General features: G+C 41.2%; 1 protein-coding gene across 17 annotated transcripts in view; it reads right to left on the reverse strand.

Moving 5' to 3' along the window:
- The window catches only part of LOC133544455 (peripheral plasma membrane protein CASK-like), a 103,859-nt gene that overhangs the window by 79,370 nt on the left and 9,962 nt on the right, over positions 1–14,527 (reverse strand). For all 17 annotated transcript variants that reach the window (XM_061889788.1, XM_061889787.1, XM_061889784.1 and 14 more), the window contains exon 2: positions 7,544–7,656. In XM_061889788.1, the coding sequence (XP_061745772.1) occupies positions 7,544–7,656 (113 nt within the window). The remainder of the gene's footprint in view (positions 1–7,543; positions 7,657–14,527) is intronic.

Here is a 14,527-nt window from a genome sequence, read left to right on the forward strand (position 1 = left end):
TATTTAAACAAAAAATATGCTTTCTCCCCCTCATCTTTTTCCAATTCCATACATTTTTGAAAAAGCTCCACAAAGCCACTAGGGCGGCGCCAAAGAGCAGCGGCTTGCCGACCCCCGATTTAGAGGATGAAGGGAGGAAAGACAGGTCAAATACATCCATCCATCCATCCATCCATTATCTACAGTTTGTCCCTTTCAGGGTCGTGGTAGGTGCTGGAGCCTATCCCAGCTGCACACGGGCGGAAGGCGGTGTACACCCTGGACAATTCGCCAACACAGATAGCCAGACAACATTCCCACACGAGGGTCACAAATGCAGTTTTGTTTGTTTTAAATGTCCTTTTGAGTGAGTGAAACAATCACAAACCTGCACTGTGGTACGTCTTGTTTTGTCTCGTCTTTGCCTAAGCAAAACGGAGGAGACACTTGGTTTGATGCAGACAAATGAGTTCATCTAAACACCCGCTGATTAGGGCGCCTTGCCAGACCAGGGTCATTATTATTACGCAACTTGGCAGAATGATTCCGCCTCCCCTACAGACGTTGCCATTTTCTTTCTCCCCTTTAAACTTTTCCTCTTTCTTGTCGAAGACAATGAGGCCCAGTGTCCATGTGAGGACTGAGTGGCTACCATCGGGGTGCAAAACAGGGAAAGAGAACCCGAATCACCAAATTCCATCAAGAGCAGCTCATCCAAATGTAAAAACGAGGAGAAGGCTCACATTGTATGTTCCCCATGTTTGGCGCTTTCTTATTTTTTGGGGCATTTTATATGTTCTGAAGGCCTTAGAATCATGACAACAACCGACATTTATCAGGATTAGGGCTCAATGTTTGCCTTTTTTTGCCAGACCTTCTACCACATCTGTCCCAGTGTTCACATGGTTCAAGATTCCTTCGAAAGGGATGCACGATTACATTTCCACATTCTTTATTAAACACATGGAGGAGTTGCATGAACGCCAGGAGAGTGCGTGTTTTGCCACAACACCAGCTCGAATTTGAAGGAAAGCTGAAACGAATATGTTTTCTTTCCATCCATCCATCCATCATCTTCTGCTTATCCGAGGTCGGGTCGCGGGGGGCAACAGCCTAAGCAGGGAAGCCCAGACTTCCCTCTCCCCAGCCACTTCGTCTAGCTCTTCCCGGGGGATCCCGAGGCGTTCCCAGGCCAGCCGGGAGACATAGTCTTCCCAACGTGTCCTGGGTCTTCCCCGTGGCCTCCTACCGGTTGGACGTGCCCTAAACACCTCCCTCGGGAGGCGTTCGGGTGGCATCCTGACCAGATGCCCGAACCACCTCTTCTGGCTCCTCTCCATGTGGAGGAGCAGCAGCTTTACTTTGAGTTCCTCCCGGATGGCAGAGCTTCTCACCCTATCTCTAAGGGAGAGACCCAAACTCATTTGGGCCGCTTGTACCCGTGATCTTATCCTTTCGGTCATGACCCAAAGCTCATGACCACAGGTGAGGATGGGAACGTAGATCGACCGGTAAATTGAGAGCTTTGCCTTCCGGCTCAGCTCCTTCTTCACCACAACGGATCGGTACAACGTCCGCATTACTGAAGACGCCGCACCGATCCGCCTGTCGATCTCACCATCCACTCTTCCCCCACTCGTGAACAAGACTCCTAGGTACTTGAACTCCTCCACTTGGGGCAGGGTCTCCTCCCCAACCCGGAGATGGCATTCCACCCTTTTCCGGGCGAGAACCATGGACTCGGACTTGGAGGTGCTGATTCTCATTCCGGTCGCTTCACACTCGGCTGCGAACCGATCCAGTGAGAGCTGAAGATCCCGGTCAGATGAAGCCATCAGGACCACATCATCTGCAAAAAGCAGAGACCTAATCGCCTGGCCACCAAACCGGAACCCCTCAATGCCTTGACTGCGCCTAGAAATGTTTTCTTTCCCCAGGTCGAATCCGGTTCCAAAATACTAATCCTCATCAACAAGGTGGAAAATAAACTGTGTTTATTTAAAGTATCATTATCACTGGAAGACTAGAGGAAAGGGAATGGCTAAGCATGCTACACACATACCGAGCAGGATGTCAAGATGCTAACCGTTAGAGCAGGGGTTGGCGACCCAACATGTTGAAAGAACCAAAAAATACAAAAAACAAATCTGTGTGGAGCCGCAAAAAGTTAAAAGCCTTATGTAAGTGTAAATGCAGGCAACACATTAAGTGTTACAGAGGGTTAGATACCTCCTGGAATTTACTGGCTTAAAACTGCCAAAGGTATAGATGTGTGTGCCCAAGTTAAGGAAAGAACAGGCTGTCTTCTTCTAATGGATTTATTACAATTTTTGCAAGCTGGGTAACGTTTGCTGTGGTCTGGAACAACATAGATAGACAGACAGACAGAACTTTATTGATTCCTTGGCACACAATCTAAAATGCAGCCGATATTACATACTGCAATGCATAATGTGCTATGAGACATGCACATTTAAATTAAATACACAGAGGACCTAAGTAAAGGAAATTAAAGGAACTCAAGTATACCTACAAATTAGGCATAAGGATGCAATATGTACACACAGCTAGCCTAAATTGCATGTTAGCATGGATAATTAGCACTCCACGCAAGTCAGTAACATCAACAAAGCTAACCGTTGTGCATTCACACACAGCATAAAATGTTTGGTGGACAAAACGAGACATAGAAGGAGGGGGATAATACACGTCTTTATGTGGCAGCGACGGAGAAGGTTGTACATGTAAACTAGGGGTGTCGAATGTGCGGCTCAGGGGCCATTTGCGGCCCGCGGTTCATTTTTTAACGGGCCTACGGCACATTTTAAGAATACAATTGAAAAAAATTAAACACATAAAAAGTAATATAAAATAGCAAACAGGTGAAATGTAACAATAAATTGTTGCAATGCTTACTCTTATAACACAAAGCTGCCATGCAGGCTGTTTCTTTCTTTAAAATATAATAATGAATCAAAATCAATGTCATTATGAATTATTGACCTATTCAAGGCTTCGATTACGTCACATTAAATATTCCACTTTGAAATATTTTTGGGGAAAATGTTACATATTTTGTGTTTTGCCATAAAAAAAAGAGCTGTTTTTATTAAATATTTGCCTAAAACAAACAAATAAAACATAAACAACAATAACACTTAAAATTGACGGATATATCTTAAGTTGATCTCGAAAATATTGTGCTAAAAGTAAACAGTAAAAAACATTTATAATTTATTTTTTAACACTTTAATAAGTAGGACACTTTTGGATCCCCAATGATTTTAGTGTTTTGTTTTTAAGTGTCATTGTTCAAAAAATAATAATGAATCAAAATCCAAAATTAAAGGATTCAATTATTATATAATCTAAAATATTCCACCTAAAAAAGTTATTGGGTGAAAATATTGCATACTTTGTGTTTTTTACATTTTTTTTATGTTGATCAGTGGAGTGTTTTAAGTCTCGTCTTAAGACCCACTTTTATTCTTTGGCTTTTAACACTACGTGAGTTGTGTGGTCCTCTGTTGTCCTCTGTGTTTTTCATACACTTTGATTTTTATTTTATTGTTTTAATTGATTTTACCCTTTAAAATAGTTTTTAATCATATTTGTTTTTATATTGTTTTAATTGGTCTTATTTTTATTTATTTTTTGTTTTATTCAGTCATTGGTGGAGCATAATATTGTTTTTATCATGGCTGTGCAGAACTTTGGAAACGTTATTGTTGTTTAAATGTGCTATATAAATAAAGTGGATTGGATTGGATTAGAGATTTAAAACTTGAATAATAATAACAATTATAATACTGAATAATGACACATTTTTAATATTTTTTTTGACCAAAACCTTTGGGGTCCCCGGGATCATAACTGAGTGGAGGCCTAAATGTATATTTTTTATACATATATTGTATTGGTTTTTAAAATAAAAATTATGAAAATGGTCCCCGCTTGCTCTGATTTTTGAGTGTGCGGCCCTCAGTGGAAAACGTTTGGACACCCCTGATGTAAACCAACGACGGTAAGTTCAAGGACCGCTTAAATTAGTAGGACAAAACGTCCATAGCCAAATACTCTCATCAGCGAAGCTTAAACACAAACATAGTAAACAATTAGTTTGTTATGTTGGTCCTCCTACGGAAACATTATTAAAACAACAAAACATTTTTTTCCATTTTTGAAAAAGCTCCAGGGAGCTGTCACGCCAAATTTCTTCCCCCCTACAAAAACCTTCCCCCCCAGACGAAATTTGGCGTTAATGTTTGAAGGACCCCAATGAGAGTGGAAGGAGCCCACACAGCTGCCTGTTTTAAAAGCATTATAATTGGCTGATTGTCATTGGTGAAAAATAACGGTGAGGAAAAAATATTAGCATTCCAGCATGCTAACCTTTCAAGCTATTTTTGCTTCGCTAATTTTGAAGCTGTAACCCTTAAGAGTCATATAACTTGGTATTGTCACGCCCTCATTGGGGTCCTTCAGGCATTAGAGGGGCTTCCGAGGGGAAGGTTTTTGTAGGGGGGAAGAAATTTGGCGTGACAGAGCCACTAGGGCGGACCGGTACCTTTCAGAGGCGGTATAGTACCGAATATGATTCATTAGTAGGTTCATTAGTACTATACTAATACCGGTATACCATACAACCCTATTTAGAATGCATTAAAAAAAAACTGTCGTTATGTCTTATATAATGATTGTCAATAGGCAAAAATCCCCCCCAAAAAGTGCAGTTTCCCTTTAATACATCATCTGATTTACAACAATACCAGCATATTCAAAATGTATTAAGATAAACTTCATAAAAATGTGCTACTGTGTGTAATATATGTGCCATAAAACATTTTTCATTTCCTTAATCTATTGTCAAGGTTTTGGATCGGGACTCAAAATCAGATGGGAGATCAAAACCTCTGATAGCGGGCTAAAAATGTTGATCAGGACCTGCAAGTTCATTTCAGACCTGAGCGGTGCACAAACAATGATTGTTAATCTTCGCTCCCAGTCCCCATTTCTCCTCCAGGGGCTCATTTCCTTCTCTTGCCGTTATTGGCTGTCGAGCTAATCCCTGACGGGGGCATCACAGATGGCACGTGGCAAGCGCCAACACCCTCGCTAGCACACATTCACAAGTCTATAATCACAGTCTTGGGTCCTCGGCATGACAAAGCAAAAAAAAACAAAAAAACAATAATAATCACAGTAACACATGAACGATGTCATTGCTCTTGATCAGGGGTCTCAAACAGGCGGGCCGCAAGCTGTTATTTAGCGGCCCCCACCTTGATATGGAACATTTCTGTCCTAGGGTTACCACCAAACTAAATGCATTGGGAGGGACACGACATGAGAGGTCAAGTCATCCTGAACATTGGACAGTTACATAAGTTGTTATGATAGAAATCAGGTCCTCATGGAGCGTATAAATAAGAAAAGAACACCAAGCCTAGTGCGCGCTCTTTCTTAATACTTTCATGAGGGTGCACAATCTTTCGTCCCCTGAGTCACTGTCTGTTTTCATATCGATTCAATCCAACTTTGTACTATCTGATTGTGAGTAATTAAAACTGTTGTAACAAACTCTCTATTGTTCCTGTTTAAGATTCTGACTTTTTGACCACATAAAATTGGCGTCACGAATGTTAGTGCGGCCCGCAAATTTTATATGAATAACGCTTGACAGCGTTGTGTTATTTGGGTACAAAATGGCTCTTTCAACGTTCTGGGTTGCCTACCCCTGCATTAGTGGAAAAGCGGAAAATGAGTCAAAGCGACAGAGACATTGTCATGGAGACAAGGGTTTTCTTACGTGCCTGGCTGCAGTCAAACCGCGACACCTGTCCGTTAGTAATAACAATCCCGGATAACCTGGTCCAATTCAAACCGTTATTTGTTTTTGTTATTGTTTAATTTGCATTGCCTCACACGATGAACACTAAATATATTTCTATATGAAGGCGGATAACACTTTTTTGTGCTCCCTATTCCAATTATCCGCCGACCGCCGTGTTGCTGTAGGGAGGAAAAGCAGACCGACACAAATTGCGGAAATACGGAAAAAACATTATTCTCCGTGCGTCGGCTCTATACAAAAATATTCCACAACCCCAAACATGTCTTTTTCAAAGCCTGCAGTGAAGAGAAAGGTTCGTGATGAGCAAAGACAATTCCAGGAAAAGTGGGAGATGCGATTTTTTTTTTTTGAGCACAGGGGCACTCCTACGTGTCTTACTTGCACAGAAAAAGTTGCGGTGCACAAAGAATACAATTTGAAACATCAATATACAACTAGACATGCTGAGGAGTACCGTATTTCCTTGAATTGCCGCCGGGGCGCTAATTGATTTAAAACCTCTTCTCACTCTGCACTTACCAAAGGCATGCGGTAAAGGCAAGCATGCGCTAATTATTTTAAAACCTCTTCTCACTCCGGCGTTTACCAAAGGCATGCGGTAAATTTAGGCCTGCGCTTATAAATTTGAGTGTGATGTAAAGATACCATCATGTAAAGCACATTTAATAAAAAAAAAACGTTATTATGGTCTTACCTTTACTTATAAATGAAGTCCATGCGCAGCTCCTTCTGATCAAAAGCATCGATAACTTGTTTATAGAAGTCTTCCTTATCTTTCTTCAGTTTTAAAAGTCTCTCTGTCTCGATGGAGATCTTCCTTTATTACCTCCTGCTTCGAATGAAAGTCAAGTTTAAAAAACTGTTTTATTTTAGATATGTAATCCTCCATGTTAAAAGTGCAAGCGAGAGGAAAAAATAAACGATTGCTGCTTGTTGTCACTTCTTCTGCAGCCGAGTAGTCGCAAGAAGGATCATTAGCACCCTCTACCACCAGGAGGCAGGAGTCATTTAATGACTCATATTTGACACAGCAACTATGGTATATTAATAAAACATAGCTGCTTACTGTTCTTTTTAGCATATTCACTAGCTTGGACCTTAAATCCTTCTGAATAGCTCTTAATCTTCTTCCCCTTATGTGATTTCAAATGATTGAAATCAGCCTCCTCCATTTTGAAAATGATGACAGGTGAAATGTCACTCGTGACGTGACGAGTTTGACCCGGTGGAAATTCTAGGCATATGCTCATTATTTGGCGAAACGAGTTTGACCCGGCGGAAATTCTAGACATGCGCTAATAAAAATAATATTTGGCAAAACAAGTTCGACCCGGCGTTAATCCTGAGCCGGTGGTAATGCTAAGCATGCGCTAATTATTTTGCAAAACGAGTTTGCCCGGCAGTAATTCTAGGCAGCCGCATACTATATACCCGGCGGCAATTCGGGGAAATACAATATGCAACATTTTTTTTAAGAATTATTTTCTTGCGGCCCAGCCTCCCCCAGACTCTGCGTCCAGTGGCCCCCAGGTAAAGTGAGTTTGAGACCCCCTGCTCTTGATCAAATGCAAACTCTTCAAAGTAACATGTCCTGTGCCCTTGTGTCAGGACTCAGAACTGCATGAACCCTGCCCATCTGCAGGTGCTGCAGGTGCACCGGGCTCAAGATTCAAATGCAAACCTGGTTACACGACCCGCACCCTCTCTCACCTTCCGTGCTGAGGCCGGGGCTGGAGGTGAAACTGGCCACATCCACGATCTTTACAGCGAACTGCTGGCCTGTGTCCCTGTTGATGCAGCGGCGCACCACACTGAAGGGTCCCCTGCAACGCACACAAACAGTAAATCAGACACCGATGCGAGCACCTGTGTATACGCAGCCATTGCACACATGCCGGCCATGATGTGCCAACAGCCATGTGGGAGGTTGGCGGCATGGGTGCTCCTCCATGCTGCTTGCCAAGGGGAATTACAGAGCAGTGGTGTGACCCACAGCTGTACGGACTAAAATAAGAGCAACATTATAGAGACCTGAGCGAGGGAGACCTATGGTTATGTGCGGCAAAGGAGGTGGTGGACTTTGTAAAGTTGGGCTTCCTAACGTCGACAGTGTTGCAACTGACACGTTGAACAAGACGGTATCAGGTTGACGGTTCTTGATTGTAGTCTTTCCAATGCATTTATGTATTTGTGGTGTGCCGCCACAAACGGATTTGACACTACCTGTTAGGCAGGAGTGTAACAGTACGTGTATTTGTATTGAACCGTTTCGGTTCGGTTAGGAGGTGTACTGAACGAGTTTCCACACGGACATATTAGGTAGCGCACCGCAGGTTGTGTAAACAATGCAGCGCGAGGCACAACACACGGCAAGCTAGGAGCAACCGGGCTAGGACAACATGCAAAAGCCAGAGCTGGAAAACCCTCCTGCCTCGTTAACATCTCCCGTTTGGAAACACTTTGGCTGCGCGGTGCGATACAACAATGGAGGACGGAGGTTTGTTGACATTGTTCACAACACACGGCACAACACACGGCAGGTTAGGAGCGACCGGGCTAGGACAACATGCAAAAGCCCGAGCTGGAAGACCCTCCTGCCTCGTTAACATCTCCCGTTTGGAAACACTTTGGCTGCGCGGTGCGATACAACAATGGAGGACGGAGGTTTGCTGACATTGTTCAGCAGCAGTAGGGTATGCTTCTGCCAACACGTCAAACATGCTAACCCCTTTGAAGCGTCACCACCGCATTCAAGCAGCCTCTCCTCGGCGAGTCAGGCAGGGCTGAAGCAATAACAAATGTTTTTATAGCAGCAGATTTAAGACCATCCATCCATCCATTTTGTACCGCTTATCCGGTTCAGGGTCGCAGGGGGTTGCTGTATTGCATTAAAAACTAGATTTTGACCCACTTCTATGGTGGAAGAACAATAACCCCATATACCCTCTTACTGCCCAGTTAGCCAGGCTGGGGGGGTGTTGATGAACGTGGACCCCGACTTAAACAAGTTGAAAAACCTATTGAGGTGTTTGCATTCAGAAATACAGAATATGTACTGTACTGTGCAATCTACTAATAAAAGTATCAATCAATCAATCAATCAAAAAAAGCACTTGACATGTAAAAAGGTTTTGTTAAGAAACCATTCTGAGCCTTATCTTATTTAGTTTTTATTTTATATATGTTGACCACATTAACCTTGGCAATGGACCCTGTGTGTATATGTACAGTGGGGCAAAAAAGTATTTAGTCAGCCACCGATTGTGCAAGTTCTCCCACTTAAAATGATGACAGAGGTCTGTAATTTTCATCATAGGTACACTTTGCCTGTGAAAGACAGAATGTGAAAAAAAAATCCAGGAATTCAATCGTCCTCTCCCCTTTGCAGAAAAACAGCCCCAAAGCATGATGTTTCCACCCCCATGCTTCACAGTAGGTATGGTGTTCTTGGGATGCAACTCAGTATTCTTCTTCCTCCTCCAAACACAACGAGTTGAGTTTATACCAAAAAGTTCTATTTTGGTTTCATCTGACCACATGACATTCTCCCAATCCTCTGCTGTATCATCCATGAAACCATTTTGGTATCATGTACGTATATGTTTGTTTGTGTATATATATATATATATATATATATATATATATATATATATATATACATACATACATACATACACACATATATATATATATATATATATATATATATATATATATATATATATATATATATATATATATATATATATATATATATATATATATATATATAGATACATACATACATACATAGCCCGGCCCGATTATTGTAACCCAATGCGGCCCCCGAATCAATAAGTTTGGGGACCACTGCCTTAGTGTATAATTGATGTTGTTTGAGAAACAGCTGGAAGTCCTCTCTCCAAGATAAATAAATGCTGTACATTATTATTACATAACTTCATAAAACTACTGTGGTTGTTTGCAGTACATGTTATTGTAATGCTTAATACATAGTTTTTATCTAGAAGTTTGTTTTTGCTTTTTAAAAGATGTTGCGTATAAAAACAGTGGTGTGTTGTAGGGGCCCTGTACGCATTACTTGAATTTGAATTCACTGTGGTTTGCAAAACGATTTTTCCGAGGTACCAACTGTGACACAGAACAAATTAAACTCACATCCCGAGGCACCACTGTGTTATGACGGCCAATGCCATTCTCTTGTCGGTACATAAGTCGTTGCTGATGGGAGTCCTCTAACACTTTCAGAGATCTACTTGAAGCATTAATGGCTTTTCCTAAGTGTGATGCTTTATTGACGTTCTGATATCATTAGAAAATAAGAATGACAGCAGTGTTGATTTAGGACATAACATCTGACTGCTAAACAAATGAGCTGCAATGCTATTAACTATCTTGCACAGGCTGATTTAAGATTACAGTTGCATTGACACCTATTATGTGCAAGTGTATTTGCTGCATATTAACAATTTTTTACGCATATAAGATGAAGAGTTGTTGACAATGAGGTAATTTCATGGGACAACACAATAGCAACAAGATCCTTACCAGTATTGCTGTGCAATACAACAATATGTGTATCGTGCGATATAATGATCTATTATTTATATTAGGGTTGTTTCAATATCAGTATTTTAATACCGGTACCAAAATGTATTTCGATACTTCTCGGTACTTTTCTAAATAAGGTGGACCAGCAGCTTCCAATTCATCGCAAACCTGCTTTTAGGTGGTTCTCGGTTGATCATCTTGATCGTCCTGACCAATTCTCTCTCATCAGCCGGTGATAGCTTGCGTTTTCTTCCTGATCCTGGCAGTGACAAAACTGTGCCATGCACTTTATACTTACTAACAATTGTCTGCACAGTTGCTCGTGGGACCTCATGCTGCTTTGAAATGGCTCTAAGTGACTTGTTCAAGTCAATGATTCGTGTTTTTTTTTTCAGATCTGTGCTGAGTTCTTTTGACTTTCCCATTGTCGCGTTTGTAACCAAGTCTAATGACTGCCAACGGCAGACAGATGCTGAGAGCATCCTTTTAAAAAAAAAAAAAAATCACATGCACAAGCATTGTGGCCAATTCTTCAAATAAAACCGCACCGCAGATAGCTTTCAGTCCTGTGGAAAACAATGGATTCAATTTATAATAACATTATTTATACAGGTTAGCAGTGATGATTATCATACTTAATAGTTTAGAAGGCATGCATGTCCACAAAGTGTACAAATTAGTAAAGTATTTTTCGGACTATAAGTCGCAGTTTTTTTTCATATTTTGGCCGGGGGTGCGACTTATACTCAGGACCGACTTATATATGTGTGAAATTTTTAACATGTTACCATAAAATATAAAATAATATTATTTAGCTCATTCACGTAAGAGACTAGACGTATAAGATTTCATGGGATTTGGCGATTAGGAGTGACCGATTGTTTGGTAAAGGTATAGTACTTTCTATATTTTATAGTTATTTGAATGACTCTTACCATAAAATGTTAGGTTAACATACTACGCACTTTCTCAGTTGGTTATTTATGCCTCATATAACCTACACTTACTCAGCCTGTTGTTCACTGTTCTTTATTTTAAAATACCTTTTAAATGTCTATTCTTGCTGTTGGGTTTCATCAAATAAATTTCCCCCAAAAATGCGACTTATACTCCAGTGTGATATATATATGTTTTTTTTTTCCTTCTTTATTATGCATTTTAGGCAGGTGCGACTTATACGACAGTGTGACTTATACATGTTTTTTTCCTTCTTTATTATGCATTTCAGGCAGGTGAGACTTGTACTCCGAAAAATACAGTACATAAACTTGTCGAGTTAGAAAGTTTGATCCAATCTAAATATATTTTTCTCTCACCCCTGCAAACGAGGAGAAAGGCAAGAACTGATGATCTGACAAGCATACAAATTGTTTCCCACATGGGGTGAAGCGCTACAGCAGCTGTTTCACAGTTTAAAACCGAGGCTACGAACAAGACCGACAGAGGATGCAAATATTGCAGCTGTTTCTAATGTGTAACAATAAAATGCATTACCGCCATTACAAAATGGGCCTGCTTTCATGTTTCAGTACCGTTTGGAATGCTGGTTTTCACTGCTGGGAAAGGCATCAAGAGTCAATTCACAAATGGGACAGCCGAGTGCATGCAAGAGGGGGATGGGCTATCATTTCTGCCTCGAGATCAATATGTATTTTTTTGTAATCATATGAAAAAACTGGCACCTGCTCATGCCCACAGGCTATTAGAGGAATCAAAAAGGCAAGTGTACGGGAGAAAGTGTATCTGAGACGGTGTGTCATGCAGACATCACTGCAGCTGTGGGTTTATACAAAACGCCCACACACCGCTCACATCCGGACAACAGCAGCCATCAAACACTCGCCTGAATTGAACGAATCATTATTATTCCTTTTCTCCTTGGCTGCTGGCGAATCAAAGACTGGATGACAGGCATTTTTGTTGCAAACGGCTGTACTGGATGGACATGGAGCTGCTTTTGTTTGAGGTCCTCGAGTTCTTTTTCTGGCCTGCACAGATGGAACATGTGCAGCTGCAGACTCAACATTAGGAGGACGGAGACTCCTTAAGAAAACAATTCACATACGCTTTAAGCAGCATGTAGCTCTTTGCTCCTGTCCACAGACTAATCCGGGGCCGTCTGCTTAAAAGTGACGACGGCACCATACTTTCAGAGAGAAAGGAAGACATTAAAGGCCTACTGAAATGAGATTTTCTTATTTAAACGGAGATGGCAGGTCCATTCTATGTGTCATACTTGATCATTTCGCGATATTGCTATATTTTTGCTGAAAGGATTTCGTAGAGAACATCCACGATAAAGTTCGCAACTTTTGGTCGCTAATAAAAAAGCCTTGCCTGTACCGGAAGTAGCAGACAATGTGCGCGTGACATCACGGGTTGTGGATCTCCTCACATCTGAACATTGTTTACAATCATGGCCACCAGCAGCGAGAGCGATTCGAACCGAGAAAGCGACGATTTCCCCATTAATTTGAGCGAGGATGAAAGATGAATACATTTCGCACTGTAACACAAGATAAACACAAGATAAACACAACAGAACAAATACCAAGAATCCCATGCATCCCTAACTCTTCCGGGCTACATTATTCACCCGCTACCACCAAACCCCGCCCACCTCAACCGACGCACGGGAGGGGGGAGAGGGAGGGGGGTTGTTCTGTTGTGTTTATGTTGTGTTATGGTGCGGATGTTCTCCCGAAATGTGTTTCTCAATTTTGTTTGGTGTGGGTTCACAGTGTGGCGCATATTAGTAACAGTGTTAAAGTTGTTTATATGGTAAATGGGTTGTACTTGTATAGCGCTTTTCTACCCCTTTTTAAGGAGCCCAAAGCGGCGATGACCAAGAAGAACGCGGAGTTGGAATATAATTACAACACTTTATGTACATATTTATATACATATTTATATAATATTTATATAATATGTAACTACAAGCTCCATTCACATACAGAGTCCCATTGCTTTTATGAGCGGTCAAGCGAGTCAAAAGCCGGAGAAAAAACAAAAAAAAGTTTGTATTTTTTCATTTTAAAAAAATGTTATTTTTTTTATTTGTGGCGGACGTAATTCTTTCGTGGCGGGCCGCCACAAATAAATGAATGTGTGGGAAACCCTGGTATGTGACGTATGTAAGAAGGTGTGCTTGCTGTCTGTGAGAAGGAGAGACAAGAAAGAGTGAGAAGAGGCTGTAGTGTAATGCCAGCAGCTAAAAGCAACTGCGTGAGAACGTATACTCCAATATCACCATATAGTCATTTTCTATATCGCACAGAGACAAACCCGCGATATACAGTATCGCCCAGCCCTACTTGGAAGCACAAAATATGAACTTTGATAGTCTACTGAGCAGAAATAATAGCTTCCATCTCTTTCTTTATTGGCATTTCTGTGTTCTCTTTCCCTGCTTCCCGTCTCGTAAGAAGCAGCATGTATGGCAGACGCCATCTAGCAAAACAAAACAGCGGCCGCCATTTAGAGTATTTTTCATCACCGCCAACAGACTATGTTTGTTATTTTTATTGCAGCACATCCGCTAAACGTTAAAACGTCATTCTCATGCATGAGCCGAATATTGAGCAATGGAAACGTAGGTTTATTTGCTATCAAAGTTTGTATGTTTTGGTGTTGAACTGAAATCCATGATGACTAGCGAGTTGTTTTGATAGGCAGTTAATCAAGAATGTCACGAGAGCGGCGATACTGTGTACATGATGTGCAGAGTTGAAATGGCATCTATAGTCTGTTGACAACAATGTTTCTTTTCCCCAAATCGTACTCCTTTTCATCCACTTTTTAGGGATTTTATTTTTGGAGCAAAATAAGAATGAAAGGGTTGAAATCCGTACTCGCACGAGTGCTACTCTTTAATTTTTTCTAGTCACACGACCTATCTTTAGTTGCAAATGCGAGTAAATCTGTCGCACTGTGCAGCTCTGACCAACCTTCTGTGCTTATTGGAGAACATGTAGATGTTAACCTGCTGATTATATCTGATATTTTACACATAACCGATATAATCCCATACTTGTTTTTTGCTGATATGGGACCAGTATTCAATATCAATAGCGGATCAGGACACCCCTACTATACCAAAACAACTATAATCTCTGGAACACAAGGCTTTGCTTGACTGTGCAT

The sequence above is a fragment of the Nerophis ophidion genome, linkage group LG27 (assembly GCF_033978795.1).
Source record: "Nerophis ophidion isolate RoL-2023_Sa linkage group LG27, RoL_Noph_v1.0, whole genome shotgun sequence".
NCBI lineage: Eukaryota > Metazoa > Chordata > Actinopteri > Syngnathiformes > Syngnathidae > Nerophis > Nerophis ophidion.